General features: G+C 34.4%; 2 protein-coding genes and 1 long non-coding RNA gene across 6 annotated transcripts in view; 1 reads left to right on the top strand and 2 right to left on the bottom strand.

Moving 5' to 3' along the window:
* Window positions 1-10,850, bottom strand: part of LOC141376657 (uncharacterized) — a 17,987-nt gene extending 7,137 nt beyond the window's left edge. For all 3 annotated transcript variants that reach the window (XR_015503019.1, XR_015503018.1, XR_015503017.1), the window contains exons 1-3: window positions 10,720-10,850; window positions 10,284-10,452; window positions 7,239-7,551 (exon numbers count right to left, since the gene is read on the bottom strand). This is a non-coding gene — a long non-coding RNA (uncharacterized LOC141376657). The remainder of the gene's footprint in view (window positions 1-7,238; window positions 7,552-10,283; window positions 10,453-10,719) is intronic.
* The window catches only part of ninj1 (ninjurin 1), a 25,190-nt gene extending 4,224 nt beyond the window's left edge, over window positions 1-20,966 (top strand). Inside the window, exons 2-3 of one of the 2 annotated variants that reach the window (XM_087271744.1) lie at window positions 7,295-7,529; window positions 19,447-20,966. In XM_087271744.1, coding sequence (XP_087127870.1) covers window positions 7,295-7,529; window positions 19,447-19,490 — 279 coding nt within the window. In that variant the 3' untranslated portion in view covers window positions 19,491-20,966. 2 annotated transcript variants of the gene reach the window in all.
* card19 (caspase recruitment domain family, member 19) lies at window positions 14,766-21,584 on the bottom strand. The gene is given in 6 exon segments (NM_001386332.2): window positions 14,766-16,740; window positions 16,837-16,902; window positions 16,984-17,046; window positions 18,888-19,044; window positions 20,087-20,226; window positions 21,529-21,584. Coding segments are annotated over 6 exon segments (540 nt in total). The 5' UTR covers window positions 21,536-21,584; the 3' UTR covers window positions 14,766-16,633.

Raw genomic sequence — 21,584 nt, 5'->3', positions numbered from 1 at the left:
GCATACAGAACAGTCTGTTTAGTATTGTGAAAAGGCAAAGCTGAATATCTGTGGGTAAAGTGCCACCCAGCTGCTGGTGCACCGATTGCCGCCGTCGCCGCGGTATGAATGGCGGCAAAAGGACCACATTGAAGTAGTAACATCTGTACATGTTATTTCAGAATCTCAAGTAACTACACATGACTGTTAAACACATCCCTTTTTTAAAAATGTCAAAGTAAATTCGCTCTAACAGTCGATTTTGCAGACTGTTGCGGTAATGACATTGTTTTCTTTTGGAAACTATGCTCAGGTACTAAATAATGTGTGTAAATTTTCTTAATTAATGTTGACAAATGCTCCAGACTTTGGTAAAATTTTTCTCAAAAAAAAAAGTTAATTAAAAAACTGTTTTTATTAAATTTGTTAGAATTTTTCGTGAGAATGACCCAGTTAATGGATACAATTGAAGTCTGAAATGTAAATGAATTGTAGTTGCTGCTTTGTAGGGTTGCACGGTTTACCACTACTATGGTAGTATCGCAATACTATGGCTTCAAAATACTGGAGGTGCCACTGTAGTTTGTAAACAGTAGTTTTGTCGATAACGGTTTATCTACAATAGATTATCATGTGGAAAAGTCACTAATATGCTCACACATTTGTGCAACAATAGGTCATTTTATTTTAATAGTCTGTGGAGCCCTTTAAGGTTGCAAAACTGTAGATTTTGTGACTTTTACACACATCAAACGCACATCTGAATCGGTTAATTACTGTTCCTGTTAATATGATTTAGTAGCTACAACAAACGCAACAATCTCTTTAAAAGAACAAATCACAAAGTGAAAGTTTGTATTACTTTGGATTGTTACCTGATAAGACTGAAAAAAAATATATATCAAAAACCCAAAATAGCAACAGGAAACATTTTTTACAACAGGTAACAATTTGAGCACCTCATATAGCCTAATTTTGTTAAAAATGTCATTCAGTATAATTTGTATCTTTATTTGAATGTATTTTTTGTTGCTCAGTTATCTTCAAAACAAACAAAGAGATTGAATACATTTTAGGTGAGGTGCAAATAATACTTTTCGGCCTGAAGGAAATTATGAATTACATTCAAGTAGGCTTATTATAACATACAATATAGCAGGGGTTCTCAACTGGTTTGGCCATGGGACCCACATTTTTACATGGTCATCAAGCCGCGACCCAAATTTTAAGGAACTATAATACAATTTTAGGAATTATAATTAATTTGTATTTATTTGTTAACATACACAAGTAGTGACAAATAAATCATAAGACATTCACCAAGATTTACAAATAAACGATATTTTATTGCTGTCATTAAAAAAAATGGGTCAAATTATAGAAATATTACAAAGTAAAAACGACAAATACTGTAAACATTGTTTAGGGTAAGGAAATAATTAGTTACCATGAACTAAACTGAACTGTTGATAAAACATTTTGTCTGGTTTCTAAATATCATTTTAATTTAGAAGGTTTCATGCTCTTATGAGAGCACCTCACTATGACACTAAAGCTTTAAGTCTTTTTTGTCGTCAATATATATATATATATATATATATATATATATATATATATATATATATATCCATACTATACATATTCGGGGTCATATACTTGTGCTTCAACATGTTTTCACTTCAACAAATTTCAAATGTCAAACGGTAGGGTTGTCGCGCACAATTTTCAAAATAAAACTCTGGTATAAGCAAAATAAGTAAAAAAATTAACTTTTGTCGTTTTTTTGTCCACATACTCCGCGACCCACTGAAAATGTTCCTGCGACCCACTTTTGGGTCGCTACCCACCAGTTGAGAAACACTGCAATATAGTATTTCTGACAATTTTCCTTGTAATTTGAGGTATAACTTACAGTATCGCAATACTGCTTGGTATCATGATGCTTTAGCTAGTATATATGATAAGATTAATTAATGGTATCATGACAACCCTACTGCTTTGCTGACTGCATTACAGACACATATCACATTGTTTATTAATTAATAAAGGCAGCTGTGCTGTTTTAAGCAAGATACTTCATCAGTGAAGTACTTCATTGTGAAGTGGTACAACCCAAGTCTGAAAAACAAGTAAGCATTATACACATCATGAGGGAACTACGTGCAAAAATTGACTTCAGTCTGTTAAATAAATGAAAATAATTCACACTTTAATACCACTTCAGTTGTTATAATGCATTAATAACAGGGAAAATTAACATCATGAAAAACATGGTTTTGAAACGACCTTAAAATCTGCCCGGCTTGCTGTTTATTCATGTTTATAAATGATTTATTTATGTTTATGAAACCTTGTGGTTACTTTTTAACAGCATATATGAGATGCATGAATACATAGCAGGACATGGAAAGAGGAAGACACCTAAGGCTGCTGCTGCCTTCAGATAACTGCTCAGTTTTAAACAGGAAGGGTGTTATATAAGTGTCAGCATATGAGTGTTAGGGGTTCATGGAAAGAGGGAGTTTTTCTACTTGCTCTGCCACTCTGAGTGTAAGCACAAGGGTTCTTCTGTTAGCCAACTAGACTAAAACATACTCAAATACATCACTTTCCTTAAAAAAAAAAAACCCCAGAGAATATTTGGATATGAAGTCATTCTTAACTAAAGATTACACTATTTCTTCCTTCTCATATACATATTTTTTTTTACATTAAAAATGGGCGGTGCAACTATGAAAGGACATTTCATATGTTCATACACCTGCGGTCTGACCTCTCCTTCACCATAATAGGCAAGAATAAAGCTTTTGTGTTCAAAGAGAGGCTTAGCTCTTCCTCTTTGTGTTCTCAGAAAGGTAAAGCTCACAGATCACATGACCAGATGTGCATTATCTCGTTTAAAAAGAAAGTGGGATTTCTTGCGATAACAGCTCTTTAAGAGGCCTCTTCATGCTCAGCAAAAAATACACTGAGTTCAATGGCTCGTGCGCTAAAAAAATACTTAAGGTGTAATGTTCTAAAAGGGAGGGTCAACAGTGTGGTTTTAAGGCTTGGTTGTATTTATAAGATGCAAAGCAATGTGCTCATGCTTCATTTGTAGAAAATCACGTTATTTTTTTAATATATCTTACTTTGATTAAATACAGCAACTCAGCTAACATGAAAACGACTGTCAAATATCCTAGTTCCTCTGAAAAGCCCACCCTCAAGAGGCTCAGATTGGTCAGCTAACATAATGTGCTGGGATTCGTGGATTGGCTCCACGACACCAGGAAGCGTCACGCGCCTTCATGCATGTGACGCATATCCCGTTCTTTACAAGCTTGTTTACATCCTCGCTACGACATGCCGTTAACGCTAGAAGCTGTGCATGTAATTGATCAATTTTAACAATTAAAAACACTTAGAGGTTGTGGCTCACAATCCACAGCTTCGTCAGTTGGAGGAGTTTTTATCCAAGATATCATCTAATAAAAAAATTCTAATTTCAGAAACTATTTCAATTGAATGTACTGTATGTCACAATAGGGGGAAAAATGACAATCCTAACTACTGTTTTCATGCCGACTTTAATCTCAGAGCCATTGTGCAACTTTTGTTTTTTTGTTAAACACATTTCCATTGACGTTGCCAGTATTTCCTGAGAGCTCTATGCTTAAGAAAAGCTTTGTCTTAGGCTCTGTTTACACTTACAATCAAGATGCGTATTTTTATCAATGTGAATAAAAGTGGATGACACTAAATACATCTCTAAAAAAGATCAACAATCTTCAGTAGTTTGATCGAATGTGCTTTAACAACTAAAGACAGACATGTACTTCTACTGATGAACACATGATCATTATGTTGTGAGAAAGTAAGCAATATATTCATACTTCAGTGATGTATATCAAAATCAAAACACTCAAATTATGATCAACATTTATGCACACTATATGCTTATCCTAGCGCGTCTTACACCCGATTCGAGGAGGGCTGCAGCTCTGCAAATTTTTGCTCAAACCTTCATCAAACACAGCTGGTCCAAATAAGTTGTTAAAGACTATAAAGCAGGTTTGAGTTGGAGGTGGTTGGAGATAAAATTTTGAGACCACTGCCCTAGCATGTGTGTAAAAATTCAAGTATACTTAGGGCATAAGAACCTGTACAGATGATAAAACAACCTACTAACCGCTTACTCTCAAAATAAAATATGTTTGCTGTTCATTCAAACTACTTATTTAAAATGAGCTGAATCAACACAATTCTTAAGTTTTTTTGGGGGACAGCTTAATTGTTTTATGTTCAATCCACTTCAATTTGTTAAAAAAAACTAACAAGTTAACTTAATCTCTTACTGTTGCCCCAACGCAAACTGATTGTGTGAAACCCAGCACTTTTTACAGTGTATGCGTTTATTCTAGAAGTTCAGTGACTTCAATACTTCATAGAGGTGTGTTTTCAGAAACAGAGAGGAAGTCAAACAATTTCTAAAAGCAGCTTTCACAGGAAAAGAACTCTTAAGCTCACATATAAAGAAATAATCGGTTATAAATAGACATTTGTGCTGGAATGAAGGCTTTATGGAGCTTAATTTGACATTTGATTGGTTTCTGTGTTGCAGAGGCTTTTAAAAAAAACCCTACCAGTAGTAGTTCCCATATTAATGCTTGTGTCTTGTGTTTAAAACAAAAGGAAGGAAATCATGTCAGGGTCAACTAACCCTTTCACATGCCACAAAACCTCCCACATCCTAAAGTGTCAATACAAGTGACTTTCAGTTCCTTTCAATACTGAGAAATATGATCATGGATGACCCATAACATCAGGCTATGAGGACAAAGGAAAGGGCCATTGCATTGCAGAAAACGATCAATGGCCTTTAGTCAAATTCAATGCAAATGTTAATCTCCAAAAGCAGTGATCAACCCAAGCATAGTGATCTACCCAAGTAAAGGCATGGTACTGGATAAACACCCTGGTCCTGCAGCGATATTTCTGAGACAGGTTTAACCCTGACCTACTATTTAAATTAAAAAAAGGAAACCAAAAATAAATATTACAATGAAATGAAATCAAACCTAATTTAATTTCGTATCGTTACAAAATACAAAGCACACAGCAAAACAACAAAAATACTCAAATAATAGTATATTTTTATAGTTATACTAAAGAAATGCTGCTGAAAGCAAATTGTGTCATAGTTGCCGGCCTTTTCATCAATGAACCATGAATCAGACTGGAGGTTTTGGATACCAGAAGAGACTTCATTAACACATAATAAAGCCGAGAATGTGCAGAGCAGACCTCAGAGCAATCTAAAGTCTCTCCCAGACATTTCTGAAGTGTCTTGTGTTATGGTGTACATTTTATAATTTCTCCCCCTACCTCTAGGTGTTCTTGTTTTAACTTCTGACCATCCTTGGATAAGTTTTTACTTTCCAGTTAATGTTTAGGTGATCTTGTTATTATCAGCTCTCAACCATGGTAGCTCAGGTCTACGTACTGTAAGCAACTTGTTTTCACACCAGAGATGTCACTTCATAGATGCAACTTATGCAAAAGAACGTGTTTACATACATTGCCATGATGGTAGGGCTGCTCGATTTTGGTAAAAATCCTAATCACGATTATTTTGGTCATAATTGTAATCACAATTATGCAAAACGATTATCAGTTGAAGCCACAATTATTATCACTCATGATAATTTTTTAAAATAAATATTTCCCAAATGATGTTTAACAGAGCAAGGAATTTTAATAGTATTTTCTCTAATATTTTTTCTTCTGGAGAAAGGCTTATTTGTTTTATTTTGGATAGAATAAATGCAGGTTTAAATATTTTGAAACCCATTTTAAGGTCGATAATATTAGTCCCCTTAAGCAATATATTGTTTGATTGTCTGCAGAAGAAACTACTGTTATCCAATGAACTGCCTAATAACCCTAATTAAGCCTTTGAATCGCACTTTGAATCTAAATGCTTGTATTTTGAAAAATATCTAGCTAAATATTGTATGCTGTCATCATAGCAAAGATAAAAGAAATCAGTTATTAAAAATGAGTGATTAAAACTATTATGTTCCGAAATCTTTCCATTAAACCGAAATTGGGGGAAAAAAGGGTCGCTAATATTCAGGAGGGCTAATAATTCTGACTTCAACTGTATACATACAGTTATTTTCCATTCTACAAAGGAAGGAGAAATAAATACAATATAATAATAATATGAAACAAACTGTGCTTTAAGCATCTTCACCCTAAGAAAAACACTTTAGCTACAACAATCCAGAGCAGTGAGGGATTTTCTTATTTTGTTTGATTAATGATAGAAACTGATGATTTTGACACCTATTTGACCAATAAAGCGCTCACGTTAAGATGATATGAGTGCGCTCTGCTCGTCTCAGTGTGCGAATGAGACCGAATGCTGACCGTATGCTTCTGACTGTGTGTACGCACCGCACACACATACACACAGAAGCACGCGGTCTTTCGCGCTTTTTAAGAGCAACATGTGTACAACTGGAAAGGGGGCAGTATATGATGCAATAATCGTTTATCCTGATTATTGGTTTTTCATAATCGTTAGAAGCCAAAATCGAAATCGGATTTTCGATTAATTGCACAGCCCTACATGATGGTACAGTAAATTGATGTGATAGATGGTACATTAACTTGATCTGTGAAAGGCATTTAGGAGACTCACTCTCCTAAATTCCTTTCACAGATATAGCTTCATACGAGTATTTAACATATATTTAATCAGTGCTGGCGATGCGGTGGCGCAGTAGGTAGTGCTGTCGCCTTACAGCAAGAAGGTCACTTGTTCGAGCCTCAGCTGGGTCAGTTATCGTTTTTGTGTGGAGTTTGCATGTTCTCCCCGTGTTTGCGTTGGTTTCCTCTGGGTGCTCCGGTTTCCCCTAGAGCCCAAAGAGTGTGGTACAGGTGAATTGAGTAGGCTAAATTATCCGTAGTGTATGAGTGTGATTGAGTGTGTATGGATGTTTCCCAGAGATGGGTTGCAGCTGGAAGGGCATCCGCTGCATAAAACATATGCTAGATAAGTCGGTGGTTCATTCTGCTGTGGTGACCTCAGAATAATAAAGTAACTAAGTCAAAAAGAAAATGAATGAACTAAAAGTTTACTAAAACCAAAATAAGTAAATTATTATTAATATTAAAAACACAAATAAATACAAAAAAATGAAATCACACAAAAAAAATTGTAAAATGATTCCCCTTCAGTAAGCGTTGCCATATTCCCATGTATTCAATACCTTGTCTGGTTGTCCCATGGATGTAATGAGTAACTTGTTTTCGTATTTCTTTTCAGCGTCCTCAACAGGGCCGCATGTCAAGGAACACCCCGCTTAACATGAACCATTACGCCAACAAGAAGAGTGCAGCGGAGAGCATGCTGGATATAGCGCTGCTGATGGCCAACGCGTCCCAGCTGAAGACGGTGCTGGAGCTCGGACCCTCCTTCTCCTTCTACATCCCCCTCATCACCCTCATCAGCATCTCCCTCACCCTGCAGATCATCGTGGGTATCCTTCTCATCTTCATAGGTGAGACCAGCTCTCCTCAGTTCTGCAGAGAGTTCACAGGTGCCAGAATGAAGAGACAAGGTTGACCTTTTACATGATTAGATCTAATCGATTTCTGATACCTTCGATAAGATTGCTGTTGTTATTATCATTAGATGCAATGAACTATGAAAATCACAGAAACTGAAGGATGAAATTAAGGGGTTATGCCAAAAAATAATAAAAAAAAACAATTGTTAAATGTTATATACTGCTATATATATATATATATATACAGTATATATGTACATATATATAGAATTGAGGTCAGAATTGTTAGCCCTCTTGTTAAATTTAATTTTTAAAAATATTTTTCCCCCAATTTCTGTTTAACAGAGAGTAGATTTATCTTTTCAACATTTCTAAACATAATAGTTTTAATAACTATTTTCTAATAACTGATTCATTTTGTCTTTGATGACAGCATGTAATAGTGCAATTTAAAGGCTTAATTAGGCAAGTCAGGGTAAATAGGAAAATCAATGTATAATCAATGGTTTGTTCAGTAGACAGTCGGAAAAAAATTTTTTGCTTAAGGGGACTAATAATACTATATAATATTAAATATATAAAATGTAAAACTTCTTTTATTCTAGCCGAAATAAAGTTTATTATTTTATATAGACAGGTTGGCATAAAATGGTTTCATTTGTATATAAATATATCTGATATGCGGAACATTATTTCACCCACATTTTAATATTTTATTACAAACTTATATATATCATATTTTTGAAAAATATTTAAATACAAATGCATTTCAAACTAGTTGTCTTGTGTTTGTACATCGGTATGCACAATATAATAGGCATAAGATGATAAAAGTTTTCAAGGTATACCACGGTTTGTTTAGTCAAGGTTTCATTCATTCATTCATTCATTCATTTTCTTGTCGGCTTAGTCTCTTTATTAATTCGGGGTCACCACAGCGGAATGAACCACCAACTTAACCAGCACATTTTTATGCAGCGGATGCCCTTCCAGCCGCAACCCATCTCTGGAAAACATCCACACATACACTCATTCACACACACTCATACACTATGGACAATTTACCCTTACCAATTCACCTGTTCCGCATGTCTTTGGACTGTGGGGGAAACCGGAGCACCCGGAGGAAACTCACGCGAAAGCAGGGAGAACATGCAAACTCCACACAGAAACGGCAACTGACCCAGCCGAGGCTCGAACCAGCGACCTTCTTGCTGTGAGGTAACAGCACTACCTACTGCGCCACTGCGTCGCCTAAGTCAAGGTTTTAAAACCACCAAAATTTTCTGTTTTACCTTTCCTATTACGTTTTTTTTAGTAAAACAGTATCTCCAGCAGAAAAGATATCTAAAGACACCGTTTTAAAATGTAAAGAAATCTGTGTTTTTGAAACTAATGAAGACAGCAGAAGTAGCTATGTTTTCATCCAGAAATGCGAATAAAATTTCTGCGCAAAACTGGAAAATTGCATAAAAGATGTGCAAATAACGCAGCATCCAATATCAAAAGTAAAAACAGAATTGGCAGCAAGAGATGCGTGAATGTTTTCTTCATTTAACAAATGATTCGCGCTTCAGAAAACAATGCCATGACACGATGAAGGTGTGGTGGCATTTAAAGACGTGAGAGCACAGACGCTCTTGACGGTTCTGAAGGTCATTAATAATATAATAACACTAATACTTAAATGATTAAGGCATTTTAGAATGTCCAAAACAACTTTTCAGATGTTTTACAGTGTGCTCAGCCTGCTGGTTTATCCATTTCACACACATTTTTATCACATGATCACTTATTACAAAATCACATGATTTTAATGCGCATACTGAAATTTGTTTGGTAAAAGTGTTTCCATCATAGTTTATGCACATTTTTTCTTATTGATTAAAAAGTTTATCCTACTCAGTTATGCGCATGTGTTTTTTTTATGTGCATTTTTAAATTGATGCGCATCTTGCCGTTTCCATCAACCGATCTTTTATGTGCATATCTAAAATGCGCATAAAAATAGATGAATGGAAACATAGTTAATGATTAATTTTAATAACTTAGCCTGACATGTTTACTGTTTAAAAATATTTAAATGTTTCTCAAAATAAAACATTGTGTTCAAAGGGGAAAAAAGTTTTTGTTTTTTACCCAGACATTTAAAAAGAACATATTTTAGAGCAGTAATCATAATACCGTGAAACCGTGATATTTTTATCCAAGGTTATTATACCTTCAGAATCATATATTGTCCCATGCCTACAATATAAACATCTCAAAAGTATAATTGGAAAAATGTGACAATTACTATTTACTGACAAAATGTGATTTTTTTTCATTTACTTATTCTCATGTTGTTCTGAACCAGTGACTTTTTATGAAAAAAAAAATTAAGTTCATCCTTTTCTTCCTCATAAAATAATCATTAAAGGACAAAAACAACCCTTTTTTATTTTAATTCCTTAATGATTATTTGATAAAAAAGATTTGCTAAATACTTTTCTTGAAAATATTCTTAGTCAGAATAATATTTTGGCCTAAAAAATAACTCATTTCATTTATGGGAGATGGGTTTCACAAGATACAAGTAAACAATTCACATTTAACATTTTACAGTTTGTTAAAGGAGACTGAAATTGATATTTTTAAGCCCTGCATTTCACTCCTACAGTATACATAACAGCAAATGATGGCAAAATGAATAAAACAGGTTGCATCTGTTTGTTTGTTAGAGATTTAATATTAAGTCATACTTACATCAGCTGGTAAAAGTCCATCCTGCAACATTTTGGTATTTCCCACCAGAAACTCCTTCACTTTTACTTTCATCCACACCATGAAAGTGAGAATCAATTAATCAAATGAAGAGCTTCCCAATTTGACAAATTCTCCTTCCTCTTCTCAACTTCCAAACAGCACATGCAGTCTGTAATTCAGGCAAAATTGACTTTATTTCATTGATATTAAAAGATTTACAGTAATAAAGATGAATGCACTTTTGAATATTTGACCTGTTCAACTTAATTATCATTATTTTGCAGATGTAAATTCTACGTTTATTTCATTTAGCGCTGTTAGCTGTTCAATGCTGTTGTACTGGATGTAAATGTCCTGAATGCTTTAATGAGCTGCTGTTCTGGTGTTTGTCCTGCAGTGAAGTGGAATCTGAACGACTCAAGTAAACACTACATACTGAATCTCCTGGAGAACATCGTCACCGCTCTCGTCTTCATCGTTGTTGTAGTCAATGTTTTCATCACAGCTTTTGGCGTCCAAAGACCAGACGACAAGACATCGTAACCTGCAACACTCTGGACATTATCAATAATCAAAACATAACACACTCAAATGTGCCTCTATGTAAATATCCACATTTGGAAAACCTTATTTTCAGTCCTAGAAATGAGGCAATAACAGCTGGAATGTTATCAATTGTGTATCACACTGTAAATTATTACGAACGCAAATGTAATGGCACATAACTGTTATATCGGTAATTGTTTATGTGTAACTCACAAAGTAACAAATATTCTGTTACTGCAGTGCTTCCCACACATAGACTTTACTTGGGCGGGCCGACCAGGTATATTAACAGCCGCTCAAGTATATTTAGTGACATTTTTCTACTGTTATTATCATCCCTTAAAATTTTTTTGTATCCGCCCAATATAAGCAAACATCCGCGAGCGGTTAAGTAGTGGAAAATCTTCTCTCCTTTACTCGTTTCATACTGCTCATTCTGTGTGTGCGAGAACTGTCAACAATCACGTGCTCTGCAGACCCACAGAGACCTGCACCTTTTTGCGTCCCGCCGGTATTTCTAAATGTACAAAAATGTCCGGGATTTGCTTTTGTTTTCCAAGCTGCTGTTAATTTTATGTGCACAGTCGCGAGAGCAACATTAAATAATTAATTTTTAAATCTAAACGACTCAGAAAAACTTGACTAAATTCTCGGAGAGGATGAAATTACATCTAGATTGGCTGCAGAATATATGGCTGTACACCATTAGAAACGGGTCATTAACTCATTTGTCTTATTTAAATATGTTTTATTCTTGTAATTATTATAATTTTATAAGATATTGTCTGTTTTTATACATTTTTTTGTCATTTATTTCTCATTCGCTGTATATTTTATTAATTTGATTGTCCATATTTTACATATTTTATCCATCTGAAATGCTTTGGCAATGCTGTACAAAATGTAATGCCAATAAAGCAAGCTGAACTTGAATAAGAGATAGAGAGAAGCAGATTTGACCTGTCAGTGGGTGCACATGGCTCCTGAATAGCATAAAAGAGAAATAGTGATTTTTTTTTTAAACTCTAACCCATCTAAAAGAAAAAGTTATAACCAGATAATAACAAAAATATTGTTCAAAATCAAATTATGTTTGTCGTATATAGTTAACTATTTATGCGCTGTGGGTACTAGGTGTGTTTCCATCCGGCTACCACTGCAAGTATATTTCAAACCTGTGGGAAGCACTGTACTGCAGGAGTGAAAACTATTTAGTCATACCATAAATTTAAAAAATGGTCCATCTGATACCTTGAACTGTGAAAGCCTCAAAGCAATTCATAACTATTTTACCAGAGTTTCTGAGGGTGTTCATTCATCCTTACAGAATTTAGGCCAGTATAAATATGTATGCAGACATCCAAAAATCTGTTTGCTTGAATCTTGCTTTGTTAAGATATGAACAAAAGTGAGTTTATTTGTAAAAACTGATCAAATATCGGTCTTAAAGCCTTACATGTAATTTACCTTTATAAAAGCTGCAGAAAACTTGTTTCTGTTTTGGTAAATGTGAGGCTAACTCAGGGGCATTATTCTGTTATAATCAGTGTTGGGGAAAGTTCCTTTTGATAGTAAGGCATTACAATACTGAGTTACTCGCCAAAAAAGTAAATAGTTGCATTAATTAGCTACTTTTTAATGGTAAGTAAATCATTACGGTACTTTTGCGTTACTTTTCCTTAACTGGCTGAGACTTGATCTCATTTTAGAAATTGCAGGGTTTTATTTTATTTAATAGAGGAGCTCTGCAATTAACACACCGTGTAACCTGCATTTACCTTTTAAAAAATAACAATAATAATTTAGGATAATATTGGCTATGTCCGAAACCGCAAACTTCCATACTATATAGTACGCTAAAATCAGTGTGCGAGCTGAGCAGTATGTCTGAATTCGTAGAATTCGAAAATCAGTATGCGAGCATCCCATGCACGCTGCACTTTCCCATGATGCCTTGCGAAAGAATTCATGAATGGGATTGAAGCAACTTAACTGACTCGGTATGTCATGTGATTATGACAAAATGGCAGATATAGTATGTTAGAATTCCATTCATACTACTCACATTCATACTGTATAAAACGTACTTTTCTAGCAGCCGAGTAGTACATTTAAATTCAAATGCAGTACCTACTGAGTAGTAGGCAAGTTCAGATGCAGCCGTTATCCTCTGAGAACTTCTTTATCCCTGATTAATGAAAGCTTAAAGCAATTTGTTTGCTACTTTTGTACTTTTTGTCGTCTTCATTGATGCGTTCAAAATAATGTAACGATTCAATGTGATGACCTTCATTTTACTTCAGTAATTTATTCTTAAATGCTAAATAAACTAATAAGTAACTCAAATAATATGACTTAATTTTTTAAAGGCATTGTGTTACTTGTTACTTAAAAAGGTTGTACTATCACGTAACTTGCGTCACTTGTAATGTCCCAACACTGGTTCTAACACGTATATGCTCCCAGTCAAAAGTTTTTGACTTTGGTTTCACCAAAGGTGCATTTTTATAATCGTAAATTCAATTCACTCAATATTATTGTGAAATATTATTTAAATTTAGAACTGTTTTCTATGTGAACAATGTAGATGTAATTTATCCAGTGTCCATCAAATTTAAGAAATAGTTTCAATTTGAAGACATTTTCCTTGTGTTGCTTCATGTTTTTGTCAAAATTGTGATATAGCAACATTTAAAATGTTATATAATTTTTGTATTTTTTATACTTATACTTCTGAATCACAAATTAAATCAAAAGTGATAGCTATTCCATTTCTTGACCATTTTGAGGTATGTAAACCTAAATGCTCCCACCCTATTTCCTGTTTTACATTTTTTTTTTATCACTTCAGAGAATCCAAAGAGAGTCGCATATTGATAATGTTATGATAGCTGTTTTAACAATAAGTTATGATTGAATTGCCTCTTGTTAAATTACAGTTTGTTAACAAGCAGGAAATGTTCATGGGCCAACGACATGACCACATCAAAATGGTCAAAAATCTAAATCAAATTCATCATTTTCAGCTTACCAAGTATATTTTCCCCCCACAAAAGTATAATTTGGAACTAAATATTGTAATCACTCAATATAAGATATAAACGATTGAACAAACCACACAAATAAGCATCTGATTTGAGGAAAAAAGTTTTCCTTGAATTTACTGTGGACTTTTATTCTGCCTAACGTTACCTAAAAACATCGATGTATAGACTCCGTTCAGCACACTGGCGTTGTCTTGAACAAGAACAAAGTTGGTCAAGTTTGCGTTTGTTTTTGCTTAAAGGTCATTTAGAGGCTTTGCTGTGTTAATAGTTCAAAAGCAGAATAAACTGCTTACGAGAAAAGTCCTTGCCAAATACAAATACTACGTTTGACTTGTCAAAGTTACACATTCGATTATCTTAAAGTTCAATCTGTTTTTTATCAGTTGGCTCAAACAAATTACAAAATTAACTGCCGAACGTTACCTCAGAAATCTTTTTCATTTGAGACTGATAGAACAGCGCCCTCTGGCGAGAAGGAGCCGCGCTACACATTTCAAAACAAATTGCCTTTTTTCTAAATGATATTTAATGTTTAGCGTTTTCATATTTGTCTTGATTCTTTATAGTCAAATGTCTATGCATTTCTTGAGCTTTTTGTAAATTTTCTATGTATATTGTTTGTATGAATTACCAAATATTTCCGTTGTTTTTCATTTTTAGATGACAGTATTGTGTAAAAATGACTTCTTTGTGGATATAAATTAGACTAACAGTTGTCTGTATGTTTATATTGCACACTGGCTTTCTTAAGTCCTGATGCTGCTGCATGTAAGGGCAAATCTAACATTCTTCTATCAATAAAATGCCTTTTTTAGCAAATGTTTAAAAATTAATGTTTGTTTTTTGTAAATGAAGACATGAAAAGGAAATTAATCTCAAAACAAATTAGTGATCAAACCAAACGTTTCAAACCATAGTTTTATTTAGTTTAATCGAGTTATTAAATCCTGATGAAAAATACAATTTCTCAGTTAAATATAGTAAAATTGGCAGATTTATCTGAAACATTTCTAGACTGAAAATATTTTACATCAGGGCTGCCCAATCCTAATCCTGGAGATCTAAATTCCTGCAGAGTTCAGCCCCAACCCTTATAAAAAAAACAACAACAACTAAACCAACTTAGCAGGATCTAAAGGAGCACTTGGTGATTAAAGACTTTGCAGGAAGGTAGATCTCCAGGAACCGTACTGGGCACCCTGTTATACATAATATCTCTCTGCAGAATCAAAAGTTGACAATATCAGTTATTACTATTAAACAACCTTTGCAAACATGCTGCTAGTACAAAAGTAAACAAACATCATAAAGTAATTTGTTGAAACCTTAGCCTGCAGAAAAATATGGATTATAAAGTAACAAACTCCTAATGCTCATGAATTCAGACTGAGCTATAGTCTATAGTGTCTTATCTGTCGAAATATTGTATTAATACACTACCTGACAAAAGCCTTGTCATCAATCCCAGCTGTAAGAGCAACAAATAATAACTTGACTTCTAGTTGGATAGAAGAAGGTAGATTTTTTTCTAATGAATCATCTGTTGAACTGCATCCCAATCATCACAAATACTGCAGAAGACCTACTGGAACCTGCATAGACTCAATATTCTCACTGAAATAAGTCAAGTTTGGTGAAGGAAAAAAAATCATGGTTTGGGTGTACATTCAGTATGGGGGTGTGTGAGAGATCTGCAGAGTGGATGGCAACATCAACAACCTGAGGTATCAAGATAGTATAGGGCTCCTTCTCATAATTCAGCCTCCACATCAAAGCTCCTGAAAGCAAAGAAGGTCAAAGTGCTTCAGGATTGGCCAGCCCAGTCACCAGACATGAACATTATAGAGCATGTCTTGGGTAAGATGGAGGAGGAGGCATTGAAGATGAATCCAAAGGATCTTGATGAACTCTGGGAGTCCTGCAAGAACACTTTCTTTGCCATTCCAGATGACTTTATTAATAAGTTTCGAGTCATTGCAGTGATGTGTGGATGCAGTCCTATAAGCTCATGGGAGTCAGACACAATATTCATTCTGTTTCCACTGCACCATGACTTTATATTCTATACTGTACATTATTTCTGTTAAGTGACAAGACTTTTGTGTAAGCAAAGTCAGACCTTACTGTCCTAATTAAATAATTAAAAATCAAAGCATGATCATATTGTATTTTTTAAATTAAAAATAAAAGTGTAATCTAGAGGCCTTTGCCTTTCATATAATCCATTTCTGGGACCAGACGATCAACTAGAAGTCAAATTAATATTTGTTGTTTCTAAAACTTGGATAGACGACAAGATTTTTGTCAGGTAGTGTATACTGACACATTTGATTTTATCTGGTTGTGCTTGGTGTAGTGAATTATAGCTCTTTGTGTCCATATTTAGTTTATTAACCATATAAAATATATAAATTATTTTAACATATAGTTAAACACATACAACAAAATAAGGCAAACCGAAGTGTTTGGTTAAAAGTAATAAGCTCCTGCTCTGCATAATGGCTGTTAATCAAATGCACGACTGTAATGTTTGATTACAGATGTTCTGTAGCTAATATTCAGAACTGTAACAAGAACGTCCATATTTGGGCATATCTAAAAATAAATCTTTGGGTTTTTACCTCATTCTAATCATTTCTGTATATACACAGTATGTACATGTATTTGTAAAACCTGAAATAGGTTTGCTATGTTATGACACGAAAAGCTCTCACTGTATTGCTGTGTCTAAATCATTTTTAAGGCAGCAAAAGATAATTATTTTCCATCCTCAGAGTACCAGATGAGAACGTCCCGCACTTTCCTGCTCAGACCCATGGCAGCCAAACCCAGAGCGCTGCTGGAGCCGGACACCTGCTTCGACTCTGCACAGCAAACAATTCACTCCTTTCAGCTCAGGGGATGCAGATTTGAGATGGATGTGATGATATTATCATGCACTCATTTATACATGCTCTTACCACCATAGTAATGAAGCAGAGCTGCTCCTACAGCCACACTGAAACAACTAATGAAGAAAAACGGGCCTGCGCAATGAAAAACAAAAACAAGCTCATGTATAATTTGTGTTAATTCTGTTTTCACTACTGCATGGTCACCGGACTTACTGTGGTCATTCAGCACATATCTGGTGGTGGGACTGGAGACTGGACTGACTGGATCACCAGATTCTACAAAGAAGAATCAAAGTCAATCAATGTTATAGAGCCATAAGCAAAATGTTAAGACCACAGATAAAGATGACTGATTCTTGCAGAGTTTACCTCTCACAATTAAAGCTTTTCTAATCAGAACTGTAGGATTGATGAATTAGGGATGAATTAAATTTTATGAGCCGAAATACAAAAAATAAATAAATAAAAATTATATATATATATATATATATATATATATATATATATATATATATATATATATATATATATATATATAAAGCCATGATAACAGCACATAATATGGTTGGACGATGTCGACCAATTTGGCATTGTACGATGTCTAATGTGAAACATTGCGATGGACGATTGTATTTTCGTCATAGGCAGAGGTGAATTAATTATTTATGAATAATTAATTCATAATGAATAAATTATTTGTAGCCTACCGTTTCAACTACCTGACCCGCATGGTCTTTGTTTTACCCATAACAAATTATAAATAAATAAAAGATAAGTTACACACAAATTATCACCTGTCAATCACTTTTTCCGTAGGAGGTTGGTCGGTAAAAAAGTTGCACAAGTATCGGAGGTTTTCACTAAAATTACTAAGTACAAGTGTGGAAGTAAAAGACTGAAGCAGTGTACTGACACTGTGACAGGTTACCTGATAGATTCAAAAGAGCAAAGAGTCATTAGATAGAGACAAGATTAATTAAATATCACGTTTAAAAACTATAGTGAGACACGATCCAGTGGTACATCCTTGATAAACTGTCCAACATGCACTGCTCTCTGGAGCTACGAGCGCATGACTGTGCGTGTTCATGATAGAGGGCTGTTCAGAAATGCCAGGTAAAACACGGTGTGGATGTGGATCATTTTCGTTTTAAAATGCCATTTTAAAACTAAAACATTTAAGTGTAAACGGGGCCTAAGTGTATTTTTTGCGAGCGGGGTTGCGGCGGGCGCAGAGGATCGGCGATGCCGGCTCATTGTGTTGTCTATTGGCCATTGTCAAAGAACGATGGCATCGTCTATCAGCCCAACCCTAGCAAATAAAATTTTACTTTAAGATAAGAGTATTAAGCCTAAAGTGACATTTTGGGTGTACTCACACTATGTACAGTTGCCTTGAACTGTGCCAATATATATATATATATATATATATATATATATATGTGTGTGTGTGTGTGTGTGTGTGTGTGTGTGTGTGTGTGTGTGTGTGTATACACACACACAAAGTTTGCTCCTGTGTTTAGCTAAAAAAAATATGAAGACTTTTTAAAATCTGATGTTTAAAATATTTTTTTTATGATTAGGTTAACACCACAACTATAAAACAAAAAATATTTTAAAGAAAACTCAGAAATACAAGACACAAGAACAGAATTACACAATTAAAAAAAAAATTTGAAAATTGAAAAAAAGGCTTAAATTATAAGCCAACAAACTCATAAGTCACAAATGAAATAGAATCAAATAAATAAATAAATAAATATAGAAAATGAATAATAAATAAATAAAATCAGACCTTCTAGATTTGAAAAAAAATCCCCTTATAATTGTGACTATCATATAATTCTGTAAAAAAATATCACAAAAATCAAAACGTCTAGAAAAATATCAGAAATGTCAATCTTAAACTGCAAAATAAAAGATGCAGTAACCTTTATTATTCCTTTTTTCCATAATCAAATCGGCCTTTCATAAAAACACTTTCAAATCAAGCTTAATAACAGCCCTAAATACTTTCCTACAGCCACTGTAAAAGAGAAATGACAATCTCCTCAGCAAAGCTAAACAAGTATCCTGAAAAGAGTGATTGATTTGGGTAGTTTTAAGTGTAAACTGACCTCTGAGCCGAAGGCGTGTGGGTAAGCTGAAGTAAACGTCCTCCACGTGGAGGTGCAGTGCCCTGTAAAACTCTCGACAGGCCTCTTCTCCTTTCTCCTGCAGACGAGACAGCAGCTCCGCCAGCCGGATACAGGTGGGAACATCCAGATCCCGGAACTAATGTTTGGAAAAATCATCACTGGAAACGAGCTTTGCGACTGGACAGCATACAGTTGAAGTCAAGATTATTAGCCCTGCTATGAAATTTGTTTTCTTTTTTTAAAATATTCCCCAAATGATGTTTAACAGAGCAAGGAAATTTTCAGAATACTTCCAACAATATTTTTCCTTCTGGAGAAAGTATTATTTGTTTTATTTCAACTAGAATAAAAGCAGTTATTATTATTTTTAAAACCATTTTAAGGTCAATATTATTAGCCCTCTTGCCTAATTAACCCAATTAAGCCTTTAAATGTCACTTTAAACTGAATACTAGTGTCCTGAAAGATATCTAGTCAAATATTAAGTACTGTCATCATGACAGATAAATTGTTTTCTTTGTTCTTTGTTTCCACCTAGGGATACTTTTCACGAGGCCTTTAGAGATTGTGCAGCTCAATTGATGTGATCTAAGTCCTGTGAAGAGATGATGCCAACCAGAAGACTTCTAAAGGTCTCCATAACCCTGGACCAGGCCGTATCCTGAGCAAATGCTGTGGCAGTCATGGAGGAGTGCCTGCAGCTCTGCACAAGAAGTTTGGCCAGAGAAAAAATGGTCATGCCCAACTGAGCCTGGTTTCTCATGAGTTTTTTTTCCTTCACTTTCGTCAATTGGTGAAGTTTGTTCCTCGCCACTGTCACCACTGGCTTGCTTGGTTTGGGACTTGTGGAGCTGCGCATCAATGGATTTGCTCTTCAGTGTATGGATTTTCAGCAGTGAAAATTAAACCACACTGAACTGAAAACTGGACTAACATAGTATCAATTTACTAGAACTTCTATGGTAAGCTGCTTTGACACAATCTACAATGTAAATGTGCTGCAGAAATAAAGATGAATTGAATTAAAAGAAGTCACTAAAAAATGAGTTTAGAAATGTGTTGAAAAAAATCTTTCCATATAAAAGAAATTGCAGAAAAAAAACTATAGGAGCTATTAATTCAGGAGGGCTAATATTCTGACTTCAACTGTATGTGTATTACTGTGGGTGTAGTTTTACTTTGGAGGCCTCTTTGTCGGTCAGGATCTGTGGGTAGATTCGGTTGAGCTGCAGGATCAGTTTGTCCACCAGTTCTGTGTCCAGACGACGGTCCGATTTCAGGAACCGGCTGTCTATTCGCAGCTGCTCGGAGAAGCTCTCTGTCATTTACAAAGAAGTACTGTCATTAACGTTAGAAGCAACATTTCCATTTTTCTTTTGTTTTACGCCAATAAAAATGCATTCAGGTCCATTTTGATAGGGGAATAATACTGGTAAATAGGGCAGCACAATATATGGTTTCAGCATCGATATCGCAATGTGCGAATCTGCAATAGTCACAACGCAGGATCTGCAATGTCAAGTCGGGATTATAATTAACCAGGAACTACAGTTCAGAGCACATGATTTTGATTGCAAATATTTTTAAAGGAATACATATTTCTTTAGGAAAGAATGATTGTGTTTATTTTAATTGACAATTTTTTGCATTTATGAAAAATTATGGATGTACAATTGGCACTGGTGTGACTTTGGTAAATCAAATATAATTGTTTGAAAACATTGACAGATGTTCATGAGTATGTTTACAGAAAAAAAGTGTAAAAAGCTACACAAAAAAATATGTAGAAAGGGTTTGGCTATTTTGGTAAAAACTTTTTCATGGCAAGGTTGACATTTGCGTGGAATTGCTCAAACATTTAATACCCAAGTATTTCTGTTAGAATAAATGCTGACTTGTTTTTGAGCACTCAATATATTATGAGAAATGCACTACGAGTAAGACATTTAAATGAATCATATTCAGTCCAATGGTGTCAATTATGTAATTATTTCATTCACATTCTTCTTATTATTCTTACAGCACTTTTTCTGTGGTTCGTGTTTACTATGAAATTTCAAAGAATAAAAAAAAATTTGTAAAACTTTGTAAAATAATATGGTAAACATGAGAGCGTTAGCATTTTTAAATAAATTCACTTATTAACTAATCTTAACAGATAAAATATGGTTTTAGTTATAAACTATTTCTAAAATAATTATTCTTTGCATGTATTAAACATTTTTTAATAAATATTCCAGAATATTTTTGTAAATGTAGTGCACATTGGCCATAAGATGGCGCCACGTCATGCATAATAAACTCCAGGACGCATGTCTGTCAAACATAGTTCTGAGGTAAAGTAAAAGTTATTTAAATGCCTTTTAGCAAACAAAGACACTCAATAGATCAATAATACTACACTAAAAGATTATAGAGCTTTTGAAAAACAAATATGAATCAGGGTAGACTTAAAAACAGTGTAACCGAACACTAAAACTGGCGAAGCTAAACTAGTCGAAGAAGCTAACGTTTGTGAACTCCGTGTGCAGGATTCGTGTAAAGCTTGCGTAATAACTTTAAATATGAATGTTTCACGTTATCATCAAAGAAACATGGGGAAAATATAAGTTTGACTGACCTCCCATTGTGAAGTGCCCTCTGCTGTCTTGCGTTCAGAAACGCCCATCGCATTGT

This window comes from Danio rerio, chromosome 11 (assembly GCF_052040795.2).
Source record: "Danio rerio strain M-AB ecotype USA chromosome 11, GRCz13ab, whole genome shotgun sequence".
Taxonomy (NCBI): Eukaryota; Metazoa; Chordata; class Actinopteri; order Cypriniformes; family Danionidae; genus Danio; species Danio rerio.
Note: the sequence above shows the minus strand (reverse complement) of the source record. Positions and strands in the feature narration are given on the sequence as shown.